This window comes from Rhinoderma darwinii, chromosome 10, assembly GCF_050947455.1.
Source record: "Rhinoderma darwinii isolate aRhiDar2 chromosome 10, aRhiDar2.hap1, whole genome shotgun sequence".
NCBI classification, from domain to species: Eukaryota; Metazoa; Chordata; class Amphibia; order Anura; family Rhinodermatidae; genus Rhinoderma; species Rhinoderma darwinii.
Genome location: NC_134696.1, coordinates 81250807 through 81278410, shown reverse-complemented (window position 1 = coordinate 81278410; position 27604 = coordinate 81250807). Strand labels below are relative to the sequence as shown.

At 41.5% G+C, this 27604-nt stretch overlaps 1 protein-coding gene across 9 annotated transcripts in view; it reads right to left on the bottom strand.

Moving 5' to 3' along the window:
• ARHGEF12 (Rho guanine nucleotide exchange factor 12) overlaps nt 1-27604 on the bottom strand; it is a 162495-nt gene that overhangs the window by 89905 nt on the left and 44986 nt on the right. For 4 of the 9 annotated variants that reach the window (XM_075840099.1, XM_075840096.1, XM_075840095.1 and 1 more), the window contains exons 4-14: nt 23725-23781; nt 18683-18781; nt 16442-16491; nt 15656-15713; nt 14588-14742; nt 12916-12993; nt 12721-12840; nt 8638-8727; nt 6146-6241; nt 5536-5628; nt 2180-2293 (exon numbers count right to left, since the gene is read on the bottom strand). In XM_075840099.1, the coding sequence (XP_075696214.1) occupies nt 2180-2293; nt 5536-5628; nt 6146-6241; nt 8638-8727; nt 12721-12840; nt 12916-12993; nt 14588-14742; nt 15656-15713; nt 16442-16491; nt 18683-18781; nt 23725-23781 (1010 nt within the window). Of the gene's footprint in view, nt 1-2179; nt 2294-5535; nt 5629-6145; nt 6242-8637; nt 8728-12720; nt 12841-12915; nt 12994-14587; nt 14743-15655; nt 15714-16441; nt 16492-18682; nt 18782-20359; nt 20397-23724; nt 23782-27604 lie in introns of all 9 variants that reach the window. The other 5 variants (XM_075840101.1, XM_075840097.1, XM_075840100.1 and 2 more) reach the window with 4 other exon arrangements.

Genomic DNA, 27604 nt, shown 5'->3' with positions numbered 1-27604 from the left:
ATATTTAAAGAGGCTCTGTCACCAGATTAAAAATGCCCCACCTCCTAAATCATTTTATGGGCGCTGGAATGTAGTTAACAGCAGTGTTTTTTATTTTGAGAAACAATCTTTTTTCAGCAAGTTATGACCTTTCTGCAAATTAGTTTCTTAATGCCCAAACAGGCGTTTTTGAACTTTTAACCAAGTGGGCGTATTACAAAGAAGTGTATGACGCTGACCAATCAGCATCATACACTTCTCTTCATTACAGCTTGTTTCACTGAACAGCGTGATATTGCGAGACAACGCTGTGAGGTCACTTCCGCCCACAGGTCCTTCATCCCTGCATCTGAAAAACTGAACATAGATCGTCTCCAGGCGTATGAGAAGTTAGGCTGGGTTCACACGACCTATTTTCAGGCGTAAACGAGGCGTATTATGCCTCGATTTACGCCTGAAAATACGGCTCAAATACGTCAGCAAACATCTGCCCATTCATTTGAATTGGTTTGCCGACGTACTGTGCCGATGACCAGTAATTTACGCGTTGTCGTTTGACAGCTGTCAAACGACGACGCGTAAAATGACTGCCTTGTCAAAGAAGGGCAGGACACTCCTTTGAAACTTAATTTGAGCCGTTTTTCATTGAAGTCAATGAAGAGCAGCTCAAGATTACGGGCGTCAAAGACGCCTCGCATAATGCGAGGAGGAGCTTTTAGGTCTGAAACGAGGCAGCCGTTTTCTCCTGAAAACAGTCTGTCTTTTCAGACGTAAAAGCCAGTTCTCGTGTGCACATACCCTTACAGTCGTTGGATCTGCAGCAGCAGCGGAGGCGGCAGCATCACACAGTGCAGGTAAGCATATAGAACTCCCTAGAGACGAAGGACCTGTGGGCGGAAGTGACGTCACACGAGATCACGCTGTTCAGTGAAACAAGCTTCGGTGTAATGGAGAGAAGTGTATGATGCTGATTGGTCAGTGTCATACACTTCTTTGTAATACGCCCACTTGGTTAAAAGTTAAAAACCCACACTTGGGCATTAAGAAACTAATTTGCATAAATTTAATAAAGGTCATAACTTGCTGAAAAAAAGATAGTTTCTCAAAATAAAAAAACTGCTGTTAATTACATTCCAGTGCCGATAAAATGATGTAGGAGATGGGGCATTTTTAATCTGGTGACCGAGCCTCTTTAAACAGAAACGGTCCTGATAAACTTGATAAGATGTGTTCCAGATGGTTGGAGACTTTGGAAACTGCAGTTTAAAAGACTGGGTTGGGAGGGGCATGGGATGAATGTTATTTATCTTGTAAGGCATTGAATGGTCGCACTTCACTCTTCCTAATTAATTGCAGATTTATAGTATATATGTGGTGCTCCTCATTCTGTAACGTATCGGTTATCGATTGAGAATATTCCTGCAGTGAGGGTACCTTATCTGATGTCTTTTAGTTTTGTACGGTTTCTATTTTTTTTTTTTAATACTGTACTTGTTTTGTCCTGTAACAAAATGGAAACGTTTTGGAAAGAGATAAAGCCTTTTAAAAAAAAATAAAGACTGATATGTCTCACTCTTTTGGATTCACTCCTGTCCTGTGTTTGGCTCAAAAAACTGCACCAAAAACTGAATGTGTGATTCCTGTCTAATTCATGAGTCCTTTGGCAATCAGCATAGGAAATACTAGAAGTGTCATCTGCATTGCACAAAGACAATATGATAACTGAGAAGTGCGGTGATGAGCCTCTCAGGAGGTCACATGGGAAATAGTCCAACTGCCCCAACCAATGTCTACAGATACTGACAACTGGGAAGGAGGCATTAATAAAATGTGCAGCGGGGGAGCGAAAGGGTAAATGCAAAACAACAGGGCGCAATGTATTTTATCATTATTAGATTACAGAATATGGTTTTGCAGTTGAATTGACACTTTAATACCCCGTCCGTGTATTCGCTAGTCCAACATTAATGAGACTACTTGAATATTCAGGTGTTAATGAGCCGGGTTATGCTGGGTATTCACACAAGACATGGCTAGCATACAAATAATGCCAAAATACCATCTTTCTACAGCAGCGGCTGGTAATGAAGATGTATTACAAAGATTCTAGATTTTACACTTGCCATGTATAAAGCCAAGGTTAATTAAAGGTGGAACATCACTTTAAAGTTTTATACTTTTCATGTCTACGGATACCTACCAAAGGTGCAGGGTCAAATTGAGAGACTACATGGAATATGAAAACTGCAAGGTGAGCAGGGTGAGACTTCAAGAGGTCCATACTTTGGAAGCAGATACACTGGTCGGTCACCGGCTGAAAGAAGAGCAAACTAAGTGAGCTCCAAGCGAAGTCAAATAAAATCACTACTAAGGGTATGTGCACACACACTAATTACATCCGTAATTGACGGACGTATTTCGGCCGCAAGTACCGGACCGAACACACACGGGACAGTTGTCCTGCAGCGAGCCAGGGACTCCTAGCATCGTACATAAGTATGATGCTAGGAGCCCGGCTCCCTGCACTGTGTTCGGTCCGGTACTTGCGGCCGAAATACGTCCGTCAATTACGGACGTAATTAGTGTGTGTGCACATACCCTAAATGTGAGCAACATATGATGGTTGTGATCCGGCTTTCCCAGACTCCGGAATTTGTATACTTATGCAGTCATATCAATAGTTTATGTATCATTGCATAACAAGGCAGATTTGTTGTTTGTCGTCATGTTATTCAGGAGTAAAAAAAACAGTCTGTGTGAGCAGTAATGGTGACCAAATTGTTTGTCATTCAGCTTTTAGAAAGAATACATTTAAAAAGATACATTTAAAAATGAAGAATCAGCTTATTATGCTATTTAAAGGGAACCAGTCACGTTGAAAATGCAGACCAACCTGTGGGCTGCATGTTATAGAACAGGAGTAGATGAGCAGATTGATGTATAATTTCATAGAAAAGATTCAGTATAACTTGTAATTTATTCATTTAAACCTCTGCACTTTCTAGGCTTAGGAGTCCAGTGGGCTGTCTTAATCAATGATTGACAGGCTTCCCTGAATAAATGTGAACACAAAGATAGCTGTCAATCAGTGATTAGGACCATGGCCTAAGACACGGCCTAATAGATGCCTGTCAGTTTTACACGGACAGGCAATAATGCTTTGGTATTATATAAGATATCAGAAGATTGCTTTTTGAAGTACCCAAGTGGGACTAAAAAAAAAAAAGATTCGAGTTTAAGTTTATTCAGAAGAAAAACGTTGTGTTTTTCCATAAAAAGTAGCCTTCATTTAGCAAAAGTGTTACAAATATATAATAATACACATATATGGTATCATGATGATCGGAACGACCCGTATTAAAAAAAAGTCAGCACATTATTTAAACCACAGGATGAATGACGTAAAAAGAAAAATCCATCGTAATTGCTTTTTTTTTTTTTTATTCCAATCCCCCACTAAAAAAAAATTCATACTTAATAAAATTGTTATATTAAAAATATATAACTCGCCTCGCAAAAAACAAGCCCTCATACAGATACATTGACGGAAAAATAAGAAAGTTATGGCTCTTGGAATGCGGCGACATAAAAACTATTTATGCTCTGTGAAATGTGCTATTATAGTGCAAAAGTAATAAAACATAGAAAAACTATACACATTTGGTATCGCCGTGATCATACTTACCCATAGAATAAAGATAGCACATTTAAAGATCAAAAATCTATGGTGGAATTGCTGTTTTTTTAACCTTCCTTCCTCAGGAAAGTAAATAAAAGTCAATCACTAAGTTATATGTATCTCCAAAATGGTGCCACTTAAATATAAAACTCGGCCTGCATAAAACAAGCTCTCATACAGCTCTGTTGACTAAGGGAAAAAAAAAAAGTTATGGCTCTCAGAATGTGGCGAGACAAAAAAAAAAATTAACAAAAATCTATATATTTTTGATGTGCAAAAGTAGTAAGAGACAAAAAAATGCTATATAAACTTGGTAACACTGTAAATGTAACGACCTGCAGAATAAAGTGAAAATCATTTTTAGCACGCGGTGAATGCCGTAAAAACTGAACACAAAGGCAGAATTTCCCCTTAAAAAAAAAAAAGACAATATAGTTTTTTAGTACATTATATGTAACCCACAATGGTGCCATTAAAAAAATGCAACAACTTGTCCCACAAAGAACAAGCCCTCATACGGCTACCTCGGTGGAAAAATCAAACCGTTATAGCCGGAGGCTGGTCCTCTTAGGCTCCCGTACATGGCAGACCTGGAAGATATTGAATGGCCTCCGGTTGCCATGACAACCATCGACAACCCCTATGATTGCCGATCTGCTACAAACCCCTAAATGCGGCGATCGCAATTGATCGCCCCATTTAAGGGGTTAATTGACGAAAATCAGCAGCAATGGACTGCTGATCGGCAACAGTGGAGTGTCAGTAGTCTGGGACAGCTGACCTCCAGGTTCCCGGTTCACACCGTCACCGACCATGTGAATCGGGGACGACTGACTTGCTGTCACTATGAAGCTTCTGTAAATGGCAGACCTGGAGGCCATTGCCTGGCCTCCGGTTGCCATGTCAACGATCGGCAACCCTTGCGATTGCATTGTGGGGGCTGCCGATCGGATACAAACCCCCTAAATGCTGCGATTGCAATAGATCAGCAACAATGGACCACTGGCCGGCAAGACCGGAGTGTCAGCTTAACTCCTGGTTCCCGGCGCACACAGTCCCCAACAGTGTGCACCAGAGACCGTGCAGTAACTGTACGTCCTGGTGCGTGAAGAAACTTCCCACCAGGACATGCAGGGTGCCTAGGGGTTAAGGCAAAACGCAATAATATAATAATTCCATTGGTTTACCGTCAGTCACAACATGTATTGTTAGTGCAGGTCATGAAAAAACATCTGTGTGAACACTGGACTGCTTTACTCTGTGTTCACATGTTGTAGTTGTACAGTATAGTTTTTGGGTTTTTTAACCAAGTTTTGCTAAAATTACAGGCAAAAAAACACAACATAACCGCAGTTAATGAACCCATCCATAAAGGCTATGTAAACCGTCGAACATTTTTTTTATTATTAGAAAACAATGTATTATGGTATTTTAAGCAGCTTTTCAATTGTTTTTTATTATAAAAATGTTTTTACTTTTTGGAGATACAGCTTTTATGTATCCTGTATACATAGAAGCTGCATCTTGCGCTGAAACTTGAATCTGTCAGATCAGCGGGGGCCGGACGCCTTTTGTGACAGGGGGTCCTGCTTGTTTGACAAGCAGGATCCACCTGCTATCTATAACATCTAGGTCATGAACTTCCATGTGATCGATAACCTGCTGTAGCTGAAACGGTCAGTCCCGCTCTGACGGATTCTGGTTTCAGCGCAAGACACAGCTTCTATGTATCCAGGATACATAGAAGCTGTATCTCCAAAAAAAGACAACTTTTTTTTCTATAAAAACAAACTAACGAGTTGCCTAAAACACCATGATATATTGTTTTATTAGAAAATAATTATATAGTCTTCAAACTGTCCATGTCCATTGATTACCTGCTCTGGTTCAGCATCAAAATCTTCATCCTCAGCACCAATAATACCATGTGCAAAGCGAGCAGAGGGACTTCCCATGCTGGACTGAGAATCCTCAAGGAAGGAAGACAAGACAGCAAATACATAAACATGGCACAGCTTTCATTTATTAGTCAGCAGTTCCGATATATGAGACATTTGTGTGCTCACAAGTATTTGTCCAAGCAGCACAACAAAAGCCAAATCAAAAGACATTTACAGTGTCCTAAACAAGTGATTGACACTTACTGCTTGTGAAATGCATAGGCTGGTAATATACCACTGCTCATAGGTGTGGCACAGCCTCGTTTATGTATGTATACCAGCTCATAATATACTAAAATCAAGCCATCAATTGTAAGCTAATCAAAAATAAATAAATCAGACAGCGCTCAAATACCGGTATTATTACCATTATGTTTAGAGCAGTCTGTGTATCCATTACAAGGCTGGTCTTTTGTTACTATTAGAAGCGATCATTACGATTGAGCGATTTCACGCATTCACAACAATTGTAGGTGTAAATGTCGCCTGTTGACGGAGTAACAATCTTGTAACGTGTAAATGAACGTTTAGCATTGTATATACATACTGTATCCAGATACTCGCTCTTTTCAGGGCTTTCTTCCAGAAAACTTTTTTCTCTTTGTCCGCTGCATGGGCTCTGTAAAGACAGACGTGGGTCTAACTAATCATGAACAAAAAAAATAGGTATTACTAGACGACACATCATTAAAATGCAACACAAAAACAAACTAGGACAAAATGAAAAAAAATATAATAAAATTTTACTGCAGGACGGTGCGCAATAATAGTTTCTCTAGATAACTTGTATTAGCGATTCTGCTCCTAGCACCAGCACGGACCGTCTATAGTCAGTGCTGCTCACTGCTCAATAGTCTGCAGTAGAAGAGAAAGCGTCCTGCTCATCTCCATGGCTCCCGTATCCAGAACAACCGCCAGCGACGTAGGATCACGGGAGCCATGAAGACGAGCAGGGCGCTCTGTCTCCTACTGCAGAGTTACGAGCCGCCAGTAGTACAGACTATAAGAAGCAGTTATAGCGGAATCGCTAATAAAAGTTATTTAGAGATACGACTATTGTGCACACTCCAGCACTAGAATTGTTGTTTTATATAATATCAGTGAAACTCGAGGTACTCTTTAACCTAAAAGTTCATCTCCAAAATGTAAACGTAACTATGTACGATTTTGCTTTTAGGCGACAACTCACACCCACATTTGGACAAAAAAAATAAAAGTATTTCACACTTCCCTGGTGGTCTAGGGTAGCGAAAGCGTTTGTGCTAACCAAGACCTGGTGGTCTTGGTTACAAAAAGAGATGAATAGGGCTTTTTAGGTAGCCCGTGCTAACAGAGGTGGTTAATACTTGGTGTTCATTGATTTACTCACCTCCCCAGCTAGAACTAGAACGACGTCTCTTGTGTTGTGCTCAACATGACGTGCAACTTTCTCTTCCAGCTTTGTATAGAAGTCAATGCAGGAAGGGGCAAAGGGAACTGCGCTGCTGCCATTTAACAGCTGCACATTTCTAACTATGATTGGCAAAGTGTTTCATGCGCACTCTGCCCAATCATTAAGAAAGTGCTCAGGAAGGTTTGCCACCAATAAATTGCAAACTACTTAAAGGGAATGTATCGGTAGAATTTTTTTTTTCAGTTAAACAATTATTTTTTAAGTGATTACACATTGTTTTAATTGTTTCACTAGTCAGGAAATATTATAAATTTAGATTATAATTTATAACATTTCCATGTGGTGGCCACTAGAGGGAGCAGTTCCCAAAATTGCAGCATGGTCAATGTGGTAAAGCAACCTCATTGATTTATGCTGCAAATTTGGGGTGGACACACTCTCCTCTAGTGTCCTCACAAATCCCCCCTCCCTTCTTCTGGCTAGTGCCAGAAGAGGAAGGGGTTTGAATGTCTTCAAACCTCCTACATGGTGTGCCGCCATTTTCTGAGCGACTGCACAGTGTAGGAGGATTAGATACAGTGATCAGCAGACAGTATAACACAAATATACTCACATCACATACACGAACATAAATTACCTGCTCCTGCCGCCGCTGGTCTACGCTCCTCTTCCTTGCGCCTTCGCTTCGTTGAACATATGGCCGGAAGCCGCGGCCGGAAGTAGTCATCTTACTGTCCGGCAGCGGCTTCCGGTCCACATGAAAATGGCACCAGATTTCGCTCTATGAACGAGCTTAGTTTTGGTCTGTGTGGGAGCGGCGCATGCACAATTCCCACACAGACGGCGCACGCAACTGCGAATGGAACGGCTCCCGTTCGCATTCTCTATGGGGATGTATGTGCCGTATTCCATCTCTGTATGTGTCGTTAATCGACACGTACAGAGATGAAAAAAAATGGTAGCCCCCATAGAGAAGTAGAAGTCAGAAAACATAAAAAAGTAAAACATAAGAACACAATTTAATAAAATGTTTGAAAGCAATATGATAAAAAAAAACAAAAAAAATCATGACACCTTCCCTTTAAATAGTATCGAATAAGAAAAGAAACGTGTCACATTTAGACATATAAAAATACATAAAAGCATCCAAAGAATCTACTACGGCTGTGTTCACATCAGTGTCAGGCTTCTGTTCGACCTTTCCGTCGGAGGAACGGAAAGCCAAACGGAAACTATAGCTTCCGTTTGCGTTACTATTGATTTCAATGGTAATGCTTCCGCTGCAATTGGTTTCCGTTTGCTTCCGTTCCGTAAAGGTTTTTTTTTTTTTTAATGGAAACAATAGCGCAGTCGAGACTAAGCTATTGTTTCCGTGAAAAATGGAAACCTTACAGAACGGAAACATTACCATTGAAATCAAAGGTAATGCAAACGGAAGCTATGGTTTCCATTTGGCTTTCCGTTCATGGGTTCCTCAGACGGAAAGGTTTAACGAAACCCATGAACGGAAGCCCCGTGCTGACGTGAACAGGCCCGAAGTAAAGAGACCTAACAAATGTAAAGAAAAAAAGCAATACTCCCGCAACCGAAAACTAGTCCAGCGATACGGCGTTCATTCATAAAAGATACACAAGCCCATTACTCACATCTGTAACATTACTGCTTGGACGTGATCCATCTCCAATGATGTAGTCAGAACGTTCTTGGTCAGAGGAGTATGTATCAAGCTCATTTATCTGCAAACAGGGAGCAAGGGGAAAAAAACTATACTGGATGACTGGCGATTGATAGGGCATGGCTTTCCTATACTGGCATATTTCTGCTGTGTTTTGGGATGATTTTTCTATTTCTGCACAATTTTTGTCTATACAGTAAGTATGCATAATTTATAGCGTTAGAAGAGCGATAGAATGAAGCCTCTCCTGTGTGCTCATACATGGACATCTCCTATGGATACCAGATAGCATTTATTGTGTACATCTCCTGAAGTAGCCACAGAGAGAAGAAACACAATAGGGAGCAAACTTTATGTACTAGAATCTGGAAAACCTCTTAAAGCAATGGCCTAAGGGCCTGTTCACATTTGTGTTGGAGATCCGCGTCACAGATCTAGTTAAAAATTCCAGAAACAATCGCGCACACCTTAACGGAAACATAATGAAACCTATTAAAGTGAATACAACAGAACCGGCGCTTCCGGTATTTTTGTTGTTCTGCTTCTCTGACGGAGCAGAGCAACGGAAACACAGAATGCAGATGTGAACAGGCCCTTAAAGAGAACCTTTCACCTCCCCAAACATGTGCAGCATGTTATAGGGAGGGCCTCAAAAACCCTGTCTCACATAGTTACATAGTACGGCTGAAAAAAGACACATGTCCATCAAGTTCAACCAAGGGAAGGGAAAAGGGAAGGAAAAATTTCTACACATAGGAGCTAATATTTTTTGGTTCTAGGAAATTATCTAACCCTTTTTTAAAGCCATCTCCTGTCCCTGCTGTGACCAGCTCCTGCGGTAGGCTATTCCATAGATTCACAGTTCTCACTGTAAAGAAGCCTTGTCGCCTCTGCAGGTTGAACCTTTTTTTCTCCAGACGGAGGGAGTGCCCCCTTGTTTTTTGAGCGGGTTTTACAAGGAACAGGATTTCACCATATTTTTTGTATGTGCCATTAATATATTTATATAAGTTAATCATGTCCCCCCTTAGTCGTCTTTTTTCAAGGCTAAATAGGTTTAATTCTTTCAATCTTTCCTCATAACTTAAATTCTCCATGCCCCTAATGAGCTTCGTTGCTCTTCTTTGTATTTTTTCCAACTCCAGGGCATCCTTTCTATGAACTGGAGCCCAGAACTGAACTGCATATTCTAGATGAGGCCTCACTAATGCTTTGTAAAGTGGTAATATTACATCCCTGTCCTGCGAGTCCATGCCTCTTTTAATACACGACAGTATCCTGCTGGCCTTTGAAGCAGCTGATTGACACTGCATGCTGTTATTGAGTTTATGATTTACAAGTACACCCAGATCCTTCTCAACAAGTGAATCCGCCAGTGTAGCGCCCCCTAGGACATATGATGCATGCAGGTTGTTGGTACCCAGATGCATAACTTTACATTTATCTACATTAAACTTCATCTGCCAAGTGGACGCCCAAACACTTAGTTTGTTTAAATCTGCCTGTAATTCATGAACATCTTCCATAGTCTGAACTATATTACATAGCTTTGTGTCATCTGCAAAAATAGAAATAGTGCTATTAATCCCATCCTCTATATCATTAATAAATAAGTTGAATAATAGTGGTCCCAGCACTGAACCCTGGGGTACACCACATATAACTGGGGACCATTCAGAGTAGGAATCATTGACCACAACTCTCTGGATACGGTCCTTGAGCCAATTCTCAATCCAATTACAAACTATATTTTCTAAACCTATAGTCCTTAATTTACCCATTAGACGTCTATGGGGGACAGTGTCAAATGCCTTTGCAAAGTCCAAAAACACTAAATCCACAGCGGCCCCTCTGTCTAGGCTTCTGCTCACCTCTTCATAAAAACAGATTAGGTTAGTTTGACAACTTCTGTCCTTAGTAAAACCGTGCTGGCTGTCACTTATAATGCTATTTATTGTCACATAATCCTGTATATAGTCCCTCAATAGCCCCTCAAACATTTTCCCCACGATGGATGTTAAGCTTACTGGTCTATAATTACCTGGGGAAGACATAGAGCCCTTTTTGAAAATAGGCACCACATTTGCCCTGCGCCAGTCCCTTGGCACTATACCAGTCACTAGAGATTCTCTGAATATTAAGAAAAGGGGGACAGAAATAACTGAACTAAGCTCTTTAAGAATTCTAGGGTGTAACCCATCTGGTCCCGGGGCCTTGTGCACATTTATTTTATTTAATATAGCTTGGACCATCTCTACATTCATCCAATTCAGTATATCAACTGATATATTAACAGCACTGGCACCGGCTACATCAGCTGCTCTTTCTTCTGTTGTATATACAGAGCTAAAGAACCCATTTAGTAACTCTGCCTTCTCTTGATCCCCTGTGATCAACTCCCCATTACCACTATCTATCACGAAAAAAAAAAATCCTATCTCCGTTATTTACATATCGGTGCCGTTATATTTGGTGCCCGATATGTAAATAAGCCCCTGAACAGTCAATGGGGCGTTTCTAACTAACTAAAAGGCAAGGGGGCGTGATGTCTCCGCTCTGACACTGTCCAATCAGCTGTGGACAGTGTCAGGGTGGCTTGTGGTGAGTTCCGTCCCGCAAGAACACAGACTGGCGTGTTCGTGCTGCAGATACCGTGCGGGAAGCCGCCAACACGCATGCGCGCACATAGACGACGCCACTCCCGCCGCAGTAGATCTCCACCTCGTCTCTTCTGCTCCTCGTTCCGTGGCGGCGGGAGTGGACGTCGATGTGCGCGCGCCCACACACATGCGCGCACGGCCGTTCACGCGCACATCGACGTCACCACTCCCGCCGCCACGGAACGAGGAGAAGCGACGAGGAGGAGAAGCAGAGACGGGAGAAGCAGCAGAAGAAACGAAGAGATCTACTGCGGCGTGAGTGGTGACATCGATTTGCGCGCGAACACAGCAGTCTGTGTGTGTTCTCACGGGAGGGAACTCACCACAAGCCGCCCTGACACTGTCCGCAGCTGATTGGACAGTGTCAGAGCGGAGACATCACGCCCCCTTGCCTTTTAGTTAGAAACTACCCCATTGACTGTTCAGGGGCTTCTATACATATTGGGTGCCAAATATAACGGCACCGCTATGTAAATAGCACATGTTTGGGGAGGTGAAAGGTTCTCATATATATATATATATATATATACACACACACATACACACACACACACACACATATATACATATAAGATTAAAGGGGTTGTCCAGGCACAGTGCGTTTTCTCATACTGATGACCTATTCACAGGATAGGTCGTCAGTATATGTAAGGGGGTCCAACACCCAGGCCCCGCACGGATCAGTTGTTCCAGCTGCCTCCGGGCACCGGATGTCCGTGACGGAAGCAGATGGCTCTTGTCACAGTACAGTAGCTGGCGCGGCTCAAATTCACTTGATAGGTCATCTGGGGATAAGTCATCAGGATGAAAAAATGCCCAGTGCCCGGACAACCCTTTTAATGTCCCGAAAACAGCCTAATCTGTACAAGGGCCAAAGCAAGAGACCTGGCACATCCATGCATTACACGGTCAGCCATTTATTTGGTTGACTGACATGTAATGCTAAATGCCCCTCTAAAGTCAGACATGACTTCCCCTGGCGCCAAAACTGATTACCAGGGGTTAGAAGAGCCAGACCTGCCACATTCAGCTGATTGGCGGGTCAGCTTCTATTTATAGGGTGTTGTCTTTGTGAGAACTCATAACATATTCTTGTTAGTCATGCAACAGAGGTTGGTGGGTGAGACCAATCCTGATATTTCCACAGCAGAGTGCATATATTTCAACGTTGGGGGGCCTCGTGCATATGTGTTGTACCGATCCACAATATGGTGCACGTAGTATGCTACAGCACCATACTGTATCTTCGGCTGCCTCCGATTTGATACAATGCAAGCAGAGGTTTTACTTCACGGAGCTAGGTGTCTTCATACAGGGTCTGCGCATGAGCCCTGAACTCTGAGCACAAACTGGATTTTGAGACTGTTCCTGCTGACTACAAGGTGTGTGCTGACCTGTGGGGGAGATTTGGTTTTACATAGTTGTTCTTGAAGCTGTTGTATGTGTTTCTTGGAGTCTTTGATCTCCTTAAAGAGCCGCGTAGATGGTGAACTGCTGTACTCCTCCTGGGAAGACTAAAATAAAAAGCAACATCAGGTCCGAAGGCACAAGAGTACCACAGCTGCTCCTTCATCTTAACCAAGACCGACCTGTAACTGTTCTTTTTCCTTCTGCAGCATTTTCTTCAGGATCTCTAATTTCTGGTTGTGCACAATATTATTCTCCTCCTAATAAGAGAAGTGGAAAGGGAATATAAATGTGTAGGAAAGAATTATTCATATTATTTGACAGATCACTCACCATGTAGTCAAGTTAATAATCCAAGTTTTTGTGACTTGGAAGCGGATGTGGGATTGCTGCATTTAAAAAAAGTTATCAGTAATATAAAAAATATTTCTAAAAATACTAAATTTATAGATGAAATTTCTTAAAGGGAAGGTGTCTTAATTTTTTTTTGTTATTATTATATTGCTTTTAACAATGATATTAACAAGTTTTATTTATTTGTGTTCTCATGTTCTACTTTTTACTGTGTTCTTATTTTTACTTCTCTATGGGGGCTGCCATTTTTTTTTTTTCATCACTGCATGTGTCGATTAATGACACATACACAGATGGAATACGGCGCATACAACCCCATAGAGAATGCGAACGGGAGCCGTTCCATTCTCAGAAGCGTACGCCGCCTGTGTGGGAACAAATCAAAACCAAGCTCGTTCGTAGAGCGAAATCCGGCGCCATTTTCATGTGGACCGGAAGCCGCTGCCAGACAGTAAGATGACGACTTCCAGCCGCGGATTCCGGCCATATGTTCAACGAAGCGAAGGCGCAAGGAAGAGGAGCGTAGACCAGCGGAGGCGGCGGCAGGAGCAGGTAATTTATGTTCGTGTGTATTATGTTCGTGTGATATTGTCTGCTCCGCCCTGTATCTAATCCTCCTAGCACTGTGCAGTCGCTCAGAAAAAGGCGGCACATAGTGTAGGAGGTTTTAAGACATTTAAACCTTTCCTTCTCCTGGCACTAGCCAGAAGAAGGGAGGGGGGATTGTGTGAGGACACTAGAGGAGAGTGTGTCCACCCCAAATTTGCAGCATAAATCAATGAGGTTGCTTTACCACAGTGACCATGCTGCACTTTTGGGAACTGCTCCCTCTAGTGGCCAGCACATGGAAATGTTATAAATTGGAATCTAATTTATAATATTTCCTGGACTTGTGAAAAAATAAGAAAGAATGAAAACAATGTGTAATCACTTAAATACGAATTGCTTAACTGAAAAAAAAAATAATTCTAGCGACACATTCCCTTTAAAGGCTATGTAAACCTTTGCATTTTTATTAATGAAACCATATCATGGAATTTTAAAACAACTTTTTAATTGTTTATTAAAAATTTTTTTTTTTAAGTTACAGCTTATATGTATCCTGGATACACAGAAGCTGTATCTTTCACTCAAAGCCGAATCCGTCATGTCAGCAGGACTGACTGCTTTGGTGACAGCGGGTCCTACGTAAACTTAAATGTGATTGATAACAGGTGGATCCTGCTGGTCAGAAACACGCAGGACCCGCTGTCACCGAAGCCATCAGTCCCGCTGACTTGATGGATTCAGCTTTGAGAACAAGAAACAGCTTCTTTGTATCTCAAAAAGTAAAAACATTATTTTATTTTTTTTAAACACTTTAAAAGTTGTTTCAAATCCCATAATATGTTTTATAAAATTGTACTATAAAAATGTCCATTCTACCATTTAAGAACATGGCAGAGAAGAACAATTTAAGAATGCTCCATATTTTAGCTTAAAACAATCAGAAGTACTAACCCCCATTAATATGGGGCTGGTTATTCTTTCTAAGGGTCCGTGTCCATGGTTCACCGGGGACATGTGCAATGGAGATAATGGGTCACTCTCAGATAAAGGGATGTGTGGAGATCCAGGAGGTCGACCTTGAACTGTTAGAGCCACGTAGGAGCCGGCTGTGTAGAAAGAAATAAAAAGTGACAATTAAAAACAGATCAGGGTTCTCTTTAATTCAGTCTATTGCAAAGTTATCCGAGTTTTTAAAATGGTTTGAAGGGACCACAGCGTTCGCATGAGCGCCGCAGCCTCTCCATTCTTTACATGGTTTCCTCTTCATTTGCACTTTGCACACGCCGTTACATTTATCGGCTACGCTATTGATTCCGTCAAAACGATGGAACCCTTGCACAACAGAGACAAATGAAAACCATTGGCATCGGCTCCGTCACCAAATGACCATTGAAATCAATGGTGATGGAAAGAGAAACCTATAGTTTCCATTTGTGTCGGTCAGGGCTCCGTTCCGATGGAAAGCTCAGGCGGAACAGAGCCCTAGCGCAGATGTGAACGAAGCCTTATGCAGCAATCTGTGGCGCCAGTCAGCAAAAAATAAAAGAATTAAAAAGAGGGGAGACTATATGGTAATGACTTTTAAAAGATAATGGGGCGATTTTCTAACACGGTCTACATTTTAGACAATCTAAACTTAGACCATGCATCCAGAATTAGCACCAAACCTATAGTGGTGAATGCTGTATGATCAATTTGGCGCTTTACCTTATACCATCTATTAGTTGGCTTCCATTACACCAGTTTTTTGTGCCAAAATTTGGGTGCATTTTTTGCCGCATGGGGTCACATTTTAAACCACACCAGTTTGGCTAGGTAACACCCTTTTCTCGCCAAGCCGGTCAAAAAAGTGTCTAAAAATGTGGCGCATGACACGTACTATAGAAATCTGACACATTGAATAGTAAATCTGCCCCAATACGTCAATTCGAAGTGCATCACCTCAATTCTGTTATATATACAAACACACATGGAATTTCGGTTTCACTTTTTTAAATTTTCGGTAAGTAACACACTCACACTTTATAAGCTTTACAACTTCAAGGTGATTTGAGTGTGTGACCAGGGTCCCATTAACCTGAAAAATAAAATAGAAGGCTGAAGTTATAATAGGAGAAAGGTCAGGGGACACATTTATAAAGTTTTATTTTATTGTGTTTTTTACAATCAAAATCAACCCCATTTTATAGTATGCGCATCACATTCTTGAAAATAGGTCATGAATCTAAGAGAATGTAGAACAAGTTTTACACATGCAAAAAAAAAAAAAAAAAAAAAATTTAAAAAAATAAAAATCACTGGACGTACAAAGACATAAGAGCAAGTAAAAAAAAAAATATCAAAACCATTCCAGTACGACAGAAAAGATTAGATATTTCATTGACCTGAACCAGTCCTATCAAAATACACCATTTATCATATATTAACCGAAATACCAAAAGAAAGAAATAAATGCCACATCTTAGGGCAAGGTCTGACCTGTTTTATCTGATCACATTTTGGGAGAATTAAATGCCACATATAAAGGGAGAATAAAAAGTGACATATACGCGCCATTTATTACTTCACATCTACTGCAAATATTCTTTCTGACCCGGTATTTACTACGATTTTTTTTTGTGGTCATTGATTTTTCTATGAATCATGATTATATTTTTTTATTTGAAAGACAGAAAAAAGAAACTTTCCCCAATCAGGTGTGTAGTGAATAGTAGTAACGTGTTGTGCTCCACATGGCAAGAGTAGTATACATTGCTCAATACAATTTGGTATAAGCGAGCACACTAAGATTAGAAATTATTTTACCTTAATGATACGATCTCCCGTCTGCACCCCCGCTCGCATAGCAGCTCCATCTAAAGAAAGGAACAACGATATAATAATGACCATTTACCTGTGACTTTGAATACTGGTTTACTGCTTCTGAACAGACTAGGGACATCGCCCGCATTATCTAATATATTTCTATGGCATGTTGTGTGATAACATTAATGGTCAAACACTACGAGCATTTTGACAGCTGGAATACTGTAGTCTACTGCGCAATTCTTTTTTTTTTTTGTTGGCGGGGGCGATAACTTGGTTAACAGAAACAGAAGCCTTAAGGACATATTACAACGGCCGATTTCGGCCGGTGCAACGAGCGCCGATCAAGGAGATCGCTCGTTGATGGGCGCTCGTCTGCGCCTGTCACAAGGATCTATATGTGGGGATGAGTTGTCGTCACTCCGATCGCTCGTCCCCATACATTATCATCATGTCGGCAGCGAGTGTCCCCGTTTACACAGGGAGATGAGCTGTCGGTGACTATAATATTTAACTTCTCTAAAACGATACGATCAGCAGATGAACGAGCGTTTGCTCGCTCATCTGCTGACCGCTGCCTTGTTTACACAGGGCAGTTACCGGCAATGAGCGTTCTATGAACGACCGTTTGCCTGATAATTGCCCGGTGTAAAACCCCCTTTGGTTAACAGTTGTGTCAATTGGGAAACTAATCTATCCGGATAGTTCATTTAGGTAGAGAGCTACCAATGTCGCTGGTTCAATACCCGTACGGGCCCCGGAATCTCTTGATCAAAATTAAACTCAGAAATCACCACTCTGAACAGCTGTAATGCAAGATTAAAATTAAATGTGTCTTTTCATAAAGCGCTATAGAAAATGAATGGAGCTGTGGCGCAATCACGCTCCATTTACATGAGGAACTCTAGAAGGCCCATTCTTGGAGTCTGTGGGGGTCCCAGAAGTCGGACCCCCACCAATAAGACATTTATCCCCTATCTTGTGGATAGTTAATACATGATCTTTATGAGAAAACCCCTTTAATGAAATTAGATGGCCATGTAGGTCTCAAAACTAGAGAAATGATGACTTTGCACTTCCAACGTCCCTCGTCTCTTCAACGCTTATACTATATGTTAATATTGCCCCAGGTGCAACTCTCTAGAACAGAGGCTTCTGTATTCACAAGAGAACACCGGTCAGAACATAAAGGGAGAATGTGAAAACCTTTATTAAACAGCTCCTTACAATCTCTAAACAGAGAAAACGGTGGACAGAAAGCTACACCAGGTTCTGATTCAAGTTTAGGGGACACCAATACCATATAGTTAATAGGCTTATGCCAAGATAGGTGATATATGTATGATCACTGGGGGCTCTGATCACTAAAACAGGGACCCTCGTTTCCCCTCACCACATGAGCACAACGAGGGAAACTTTGAGCGGAGCGGCCGTCGGGTATGTGTAATGCCCATACATTCAAAGGCTATGGGATGGACATGGATAGCCAAGTATAGAGCTCAAACTGAAGCTCTAGTGATTAGTGGGGGTCCCGGCGATCTTACATTTATCACTTATCCTGGGAAAACCCCCTTCAAATAAAACTAGGCACAAAAAGCATCAGAGTATGTTAAAGGACCAAACTCAGGATACTGTGATCTGATTTTGTGGAGTGTTCTGAATGAAATACAACTTGCATTGTTCATATTGTGGATAACAACCAAACTGGATTAAGTCATCGGTAGATGACCCCTACGGTCCCAAGAATAGCGCTCGGGGACTGAAGTTTAACTGAGTACATATTAGGATCTAGTAACTCATGGAGGATCCTTTATACTATGCTTAAAGCATTAAAAATAAGTTCATCTTCTACTATCCACATATTAGAATGTATATCAGAGTATTAACGAGCGTGCCCACAATTGCTTTCATTATTCACATTGACAATAACAAAGTCTTATCTCATCAAGGGTCAAACCTCACAAAATGCTACAAAGACAATTCCCAACAAAAGGTTTTCCACTACTGGCATGTATAATAAACCAGATTAATGCTATAGCGCATAGTAAGCCCACTGGCAATAATAATAAAACCTACAAAGAAAGAAAAGTGCTGTTGGGTACATTGAAGCTTCTCGCACTACCCTGCTTCTTATAACATAATACTAGCCCTAGGCATAAGTGAAGGAAAAAATATCTGCCAATACAATCATAACAAAATAGAAGAGCGAGGAGAAGGAATGTGATAATCATGGAGGCTTACCTTCCTTCACTGACTGAACAAAGACGGGGTTATCACCACTGACTGTCAGCCCAAAGCCATTCTCATCTCTTTGTATGATCACACAGCGTTGAACTAAACCTGCACCGAAAAGAGTCAGAGCATTACACAATAGCAGGTGGAAAACAAGACGAAAACACAGGATTAAATAAAATCTGAAGCTGGACATACAAGTTACAATGTTTATTTACTGGATAACATTGTTTAAAGGAGTAGATCCACAACAATGTTAAAGATTTGTTAAAGTGAATCTGCACCACAACTTCTTAGTTCCTGGTCAAGTAGGGTGGAGTAGCCTCAGATAGAACCATCATCTTTGCCTATCAACAGCCTTCATGTGCTGCAGCTCCACCTCCATCACTGCTGAACAACAGCCTTCATGTGCCGCAGCTCCACCTCCATCTCTGCCGAACAACAGCCTTCATGTGCCGCAGCTCCACCTCCATCTCTGCCGAACAGCCTTCATGTGCCGCAGCTCCACCTCCATCTCTGCCGAACAGCCTTCATGTGCCGCAGCTCCACCTCCATCTCTGCCGAACAGCCTTCATGTGCCGCAGCTCCATCTCTGCCGAACAGCCTTCATATGCCGCAGCTCCACCTCCATCACTGCTGAACAACAGCCTTCATGTGCCGCAGCTCCACCTCCATCTCTGCTGAACAACAGCCTTCATGTGCCGCAGCTCCACCTCCATCTCTGCCGAACAGCCTTCATGTGCTGCAGCTCCGCCTCCATCACTGCCGAACAGCCTTCATGTGCCGCAGCTCCACCTCCATCTCTGCTGAACAGCCTTCATGTGCCGCAGCTCCACCTCCATCTCTGCTGAACAACCGCCTTCATGTGCTGCAGCTCCACCTCCATCTTTGCCGAACAGCCTTCATGTGCCGCAGCTCCACCACCATCTCTGCCGAACAACAGCCTTCATGTGCCGCAGCTCCACCACCATGACCATGAATTACATATGTGTGATATATTAATGAGTGCATAGAGAAAGATTTGTGGTTGAAATTTTCAGGATATTTTCATTCATCAACGTCGCAGTAGATAAGAGAATACTTGCACGTCTATTATACCTGTGGTCTCCGATTCAAACACAACATTAAAAGGTGTTGTCCAGTTTCAGCAAATGTTATTTTTATAGAATTAAAAGTTATATAATTTTCTAATATACTTTCTAGATTAATTCCTCACAGTATTCAAGATCTCTGCTTCTTGTTATTCAGCAGGAACATTCATTGTTTACTTCAAGTGGATCAAGTTCTGTCCATGGTCATGTGATGTACACACAGGTGCACGGCTCGTCACAGTATGTGCATCAGAGCTGTGTCTTCTAACAATCCCAGCACCTGTGCGTCCATCACATGACCATGGACAGAATTTATCCACTGGAAGCTACTCAATAACAAGCAGAGGTCTTGAAAACCATGAGGAATTAATACAGAAAATATATTGGAAAATTGAATAACTTCGAATTATATCAAGATTTACATTAACTTGCTGAAAGTGGACAGTCCATTTAAGTTTACATGTATGGCCAGCTTAAAAAAATAAAATAAAAAATTATGGTGCATTCCCACATTGCGGTTATATCGTGGAAGTTGTGCCAAAAGCCATTTGATATGACAGCAACGTGTGAATACGCCTTTAAAAGAGTTCAGTACCTGCATATCCTAGAGATCTAGTCCAGGAAGTGCTCTCCTATGTGCAGAGAAACCTATGTTACAAAGTCAGATAGAGCACATTCTGGGTACAAACTATGTAATAGACACCCCCCGGATTATGCCTCTCCGCACCGATCATAGGACTTGCCAAATGAGTATTGGTGAGTCTTGGAGGTCTAAGGGTGTATTTACAGGAACCAAGCTTTGTTGTACTTTCTGCCGAGATTTTCATAATCATGGCGGTTTTACAATAATGTCACGGTTTTGCCGCAATTATGAAAATCTTAGCAAAAGTCACAACAAAACAGAACTCATAAATACACTACATTAGACCTTCAAGACAGATCAATACTCACTCACCAAGTCCTGCGATAGTGTGCATAGGCAGAATCCGGGTGTCTGTCTATATTACAAAGTTGTACCCCATCCAGATTGTTGCCTATGAAACGGCTTTTATTTTTTAGATTGAAATTTAATTTTTTTCAATTAGAAAAAAAACAAAAAATCAATAGAACCATGTAGTTTTGAACCGAAATCTGCTGCATTATTTTACGGTTACGGCATGATGTTAGCCATATATACTACTTCGTTATAACGAAATCTAATGGCAAGCTGCAGAAATAAATTTGCTCTAGTAGTGCAAGAAATCTTTTTATGGCAAAGTGATTAATCGCAAAATTTTCAAAAGTTGATTAGAAGGCGACAGTGATTTTACAGATAAATTCTTTGGAAAACAAAGCATATCACAACATAAGACACACAGACATATTACATGGGTGTAAGAAGGAAAGGAGCCTTAATAACACTAACCCGAAAAAAAAAAAAAAAAAAAAAAAAAAGAGACCGCTGTCATGCCCCTCCGCTCATTGCCGCAGGTTCAGCTCCTAGAACTAATGGTGATCAGCTGTTATTGCAGGGGAAGTTTAGTTCGGCCATACAGTAGCTGCCGGGGAGATGTAGAATTACGTTCAAATGAATGGCGGGCACGGTGTTCTTGGACACCTTCAAAGCTACAGCAATTTTTGGGGTCTTTTTTTGAACTGTCACAGATCTGTGCCTCGACAATACGGACTCACATCTACAGACAAATCTTTCAACGTCATGGTTTGGCTATTGCACGGACATGCACGCTCAACTGTGGGACCTTTTATAGAAAGAGGTGTCTTTCACAATCATGTCCAATCCATTGAATTTACCACAGTAAACCAAGTCGTAGCAAAATCCCAAACATAATCAATGGAAACTGCATCAACTTGGAGTGTTCTGTTAGAACGTCAGTCAAGTTGCTCTTTTTGCTGAGATTTTGACAAAATGGATGTAAAAAAAAAAAAAATTGCAATTTGCCTGTGTCATGTGAAAGTACCCTTAAGCTGGATTCACACATGGCAAATAGTTTGTTTTTTTTTTTGTTTTTTTTTTTAACCAAAGCCAGAAGTGGTTTCAAAAGGATTGAGATATATATAAGGAAAAACTTATTTCTCCTCCTTCCTGGATCCACTTTTGGCTTTGACTCAAAAATGTGCATCAAAATCAGCAACAAATACGCAATGTGTGAATCAAGCCTAAGAGTGTATTCACATGCAGCAATAGTTTTAAAATAGGTAGGAGAATACTCCTCTCCTGAAATGTGATAATAAAAGCTCAAAACATTGAAAAATAAGGGCACATTGCTTGTCAACGAGCCCCACATAAAAGAATCAGGAGGATACGTGAAATCTGCAGTCCCACAAACGAGAATCAGCTGGAATCATTTAAAAATAGCCTAACATTAACAAAAATAAAAGTCTAATAAGAAGATGCTGATCAAGCCACGGAGCCACTTTTCTTCAACATAAGAGGATTTCAGATTTTAAACCCATGATTGAATAACTATATTTGGAGTGGAGGTTGGAGGTAAATGAAATATACTATATTCTCGTCAAACCTGACGACTCCCGTAGCACTCCTGTAGCGTCGTATCGCTGCTGCAGCGCTCACATGGGCCTAGACGTCGTCATTCCAGGACGATGGCTCAACACAGACCAGGCGGCATGGCAGGGACTCTCTGCTACCGTAGTGCCAGGGTAGAGTAGTAGTTTTTATTTTTGTAACCCCTTCGGCTCTGCGAAGTGGCAAATCCGGACGAAAATTATTTGGAACAGACTTGTCTGGAATTCCCTGTGAAATCTGGGTCGGGTATACTGCAGCAAATTCATTCTGAGTGAACTCACCGAAATGTTTTAATGCAGAGCTTCAGGCTAAAAAATAAAAATCACTTGGGTGCCTTGGGGCCCCAAGTCTAAAAATTAAGAAGCCAATTGATTGATTAATTTGGTTGCCAACTTAAAAATGAACATTATTAAAAAGTAAAAAACAGAAGCATTTACACCAGACTGGACTGATCAGTGGCAGCGTTTACACTGGACTGTGGACTGTCCAGCAGCAATATTTAGAGTGGACTGACGGACGGCAGCGTTTACACTAGACTGTGGACCACTGACCTAACGGGTGCAGGATTCAGCATAAGATACAGCTGCTCGGTATACAGAATACAGAGCAGCTGTGTCTCAAGATGTAAAAATAATTTTTCATAAAAACGAAATATAAAGTTGCACAAAACACACGGACCTTTTTATAAAAAAAAAAAATACAAAAAAAATTGCTTTCAAAAAGGTTTACATAGTCTTTAACAGTTTTGAGTCTGCAGCGCCTATGCCGACCTACGTGTCTCCATGGCAACAGACAAACAAAACCTGTGTAATCAAGTTCATGCAGCCATACCCCCTTTCTATTTGACACCTAGACACCTAACATACATTTGGTACACTTCACAGGATTTGTAGTCTGGTACCATGGAAACACACCGGTCTCCATAGAAACTGTAGACACAATCTATTTTAAAACTATAAGCAAAGTTGCTTTATTTTTAATATTAACTGCATTAGGACAATAAAAAAAATATTGGCTGCAAAAACGAGACTGGAGGAAATAACTGGGCTATTAATAAGTACAATAAAAAAAATAAAAAAATAAAAAAAGAGAAGAGAAACGGATCAAGACCGTCCAAATGAATAAAATATATAGCAGTTTGTGAGAAATATTAATATCGCACCTATAAACTACGAGCAAATTCTAAGTGTTGATTCCATTAGAGCCCAATGAAAGTTTCCCTGCTGCCAAGCTGTACCAGAAAGCTGCAAAGCTGTGCCTGTAACATCGCACAAAGCAGATTACAGAAGTGCATGCTATGAAGTTTTAGGCTGAAGAACAAAAAGGCACCCAGAGCCACCCTATAGGTAAGGAATGCCATGCAAATAAAGAGAGAATTAGAGAAACAGCAATGGACGTGCAGGTGGCAAAAGGCCACTCTTGCAGCCTGGGCTTACCATAGGTCTCTTGTCTACTCTCATCCCAAGTAGACTTTGTCTTCCTGGACGAACTCTCTGCACAACAGCGGAAGAGAGAAGGGGAGATGAAGATGCAAGGAGAACAATGGTAAATTCACAGACAAATACATCAATTAACTGAAAAATCCTAAATATTAATAAATGGGCCATCATGGCAATACTGGCAACCAATATCTCCCAGGAGCGGTATATTTCTGGAAACAGGTTTACATTCGTGATGAACTATGCAGCCACATAACATAGGAGGTTACACCATTCACTTAATCTAAAGGGGTTCCCCTTTTGCAGGGGGGCATTGTTGTTCCAGATATGCTCCACGCAGCAGATTATCCAGCATGCTCAACTCCAAATAGTTACCTCTATAGAGTCAGGTTTCCATCCCATCCATCCAGCAGAACGGCTAATAAACACTGCGAGGAGGGAAGGGTTCAGGGACTTAGAGGAAAGGATGGCTTAGGGGAGACTTAAAGGCTATGTAAAGCATTGGGTTCATTTTCTTTTTTAATAAAACAACGTATAATGTGATTTTAGGCAAAAAAAATAAATATATATATATATATATATATATATTTTTTTTTTTAAATGCACTTTTTGAGATACAGCTTCTATGTATCCTGTATACATAGAAGCGGTCTCTTGTCATCAAAGCCGAATGCGTGAGGTCAGCAGGACTTACAGCTTGGCAGAAAGCTGGTCCTGAGCGTCTCGGACACACACGAACCAGCAAATTACGATCACATCTAAGTTTATGAACTTAGATCTGATTAATAACAGCGCTCAGTGAAGCAGTCAGTCCCGCTGACCTGACTGATTCGGGTTTGGCCGCAAAATACCCACCCCGGTATTTAAACATGCGATCGCTTACATAACACTCTGCAATAGTCTGCATTGCAATGTATTATGCCGGTCAGTGTTACGTCTATGGAAAACCTGGGGGCCTTTGTTAGGCTGCCAGCTGCCATGGCACCCGGATCACATTGTTGGGGTGCAGATGGGCTTTCAGAGGGAGCCTCCTCCCTCGCTGGGATCAGAGTTATTTAACCCGCAAAAGGTGTTAACGTGAGGTAGCTAAAGCCTTAATTTTATAGTATGGGTCATTACAGTTGCGGCAATACCATATATGTGTATTTTCTATTAAAAAATTTCGATCATAAAGCATTTTGTAAGGGGAATAAAGAGTGTTTGTTTTTTGTACTTTGGATTTTTACTGTGTATTATGTCAGTCAGTGTAAAAGTGATAGACATAGATAAATGGCAGACATAGGGGCTTGCCCCTAGGTGCCATTGCAACTTAACAGCAACCTCCAATCGGAACACGGGTGCCCGATGGTCGCTGTTGACTGTGGAATCGGAGGGGTGAAACATCCGGGATAGAAGTGATCTCCGATCTGAGTTGTTGCAGAAGAGTGTTAGCTGTAATATATAACCAACACCCAATGCGGATGGCATGGGCACAGCTCCTGTGCCTGCTGTAATTCTGCACTATACATGTAAACCACATTATGCCAGGGGCTAAAAGAGTCTAGTTTTCTAGAAACAAAACATTACAAGTTTAAGATGTTTAAGGATTCATCTAGGGATTTACCTTGCCTTCCTCTGGATCAACATTGCATGATAATAGGTCAAAGTAAATGGATTTTTGGCAAAATGTCTCAGTATTTTTGGAATAGAATAATGTGACATGTTGCGATATTCTAAACTTCAAGAGCAATAAAAACATTATGGGGGAAAGGGGGGAACACAGAGCCTTACATTTCTTTATCTTTTGTTTTAATGTTTGTACAACATGACCCTCTAGGCCGGACACCATAAGAATACCACTGCAACACGTGAGGTTTTTTTTTAGTAAAATATTTTTTAAATACAAACATCATAGTACAGCAAGTATAGCAGGACATAGGTGTAGTATGGATTATTGGCCATGTGCTTGAGGTCTGAATTTGTACAACTTCTAATTATCAATAGTAAATTACAAATATTTATGGAGCTAATCAGTTTTATGTCTTAGGCTTCGTTCACATCTGCGCCAGGCTCACGTTCCGACGGAGCTTTCCGTCGGAACGGGACCCTAACTGACACAAACGGAAACCAAAAGTTTCAGTTTCCATCATTATTGATTTCAATGGTGACGGATCCGGTGCCAAAGGTTTCAGTTTGTCTCGGCTGTGCAAGGGTTCCGTTGTTTTGACTGAATCAATAGCGTAGTCGACTACGCTCTTAAACCCGTCAAAACAACGGAACCCTTGCACAATGGAGTACCTAAGATCACAGTGGGGTTCTATGGTGATCTAGGTTCCGATTAGTAGAAAGGGGGGGTATTAGTACAGACCCTAAAAATATTTGTTACAGCCAGGTGAAGCCAGTCTAATGCCTATTTTGACTAAGGCCCCATGCACACTACCGTATCTTTCACCCGTAATTACGGACCCATTAATTTCTATGGGCTACGGACCCCTTTCCGTATTTTTACGGATGGGTGTCCGTTCCGTAGAAATGATCTGTAAAATATAGAACGTCCCATTCTTGTCCGTAATTATGGCACGGACTCCCCATAGAAGTCTACGGGCGCTTCCATAATTACGGAGGGCTACGGCTGTGCACCTTTAGCCGTCCGTAATTACGGAAGCGTTGCTAGGCGACGCCAGGTTTGCAAATGTTGCATATAATTTGTGGATCTGTATATACGGATGCACTACGTATTTGCGGACACAGTTCTGTATATGCGGATAAGTTGCGGATGACTACGGATCAGTGTTTACGGACAGTATTCACGGATGGATGAAAATACGGTCGTGTGCATGGCCTAACAATGACACTTACATTAACCCCTTAAGGCCCCATCCACACCAACATGCTTTTGCAGCCGCAAAGCCCCCGAAAATCCACGGGAGAATTGCGGCCCCATTCATTCCTATGGGGCCATGCACACGACCGTGGTTTCCATGGTCCGTGCATGGCCCAGGAGCCTGGACAGCAGAAAGAACGGGCAAGTCTTATTACAGCCGTGTTCTGCGGTCCAGGCTCATAGAAAATAATGGCTGCGGCCATGTGCACGGTCAGCGATTTGCGGGCAGCTCGCGGGTGACACTCCGCCCCCGGCCGACCCGAAAATCACGGCCGTGCATGAGGCCTTAGAACCAAGCTTATTTTGGCCTTCAGGACCAGCCCCATTTTTCAAATCGAACATGTGTCACTTGGATAGTGGTACCACACAAATTTGTAAATAAAAGGTTTACTAGAGGTCTTCCTTTACATAGGCATTTTTTCTGATTTCATTTTTTCAGGACGTTATAAGGCTTATAAGTCTATTAGCAGCTTTTCAAATATTAAACAAAATTTGCAAAACATTTTTTTAGACACCACTTCAGTTTTGAAGTGGCTTTGAGGGGTGTAAGTGATCATGAAGTGTAGTGAGCATTTTGAACCCAAAAGTTTTGCAGAAATTAGAACATGTAATGTCCAAGACACTACTTGTGAGATAATGTAAATGTATTTTAGGACATATTTGCACTATTAGGTACTGTCACTTTAAAATAACAAATGTGAAGTTACAATCTACTGTGTTACAGCCTATGCAGGAGCGGCTTAGACTGGGAAGTTTCCAGAAGGTGGGAGGAGCTTAGGACATGGGGGGTCCAGTGGCAGTTAGTCAGAGTTTGAATGTGAGTGGCAGTTAGAGTTGGTTGGTAGAGGAGGAGAGTGGTACCCGGGTCCACCCATCTTGGATCCAGAGACCGGCTGCCTGTGCCATCAGGCCATAGTAAAGCTCGCAGGAAATAAGAAAACAACCGTAAGAGAAGAAAATCTTCTGCCATCTATTGAGAGTAACAGGAATCCATTCTGTGGACAGTGAGGAGTG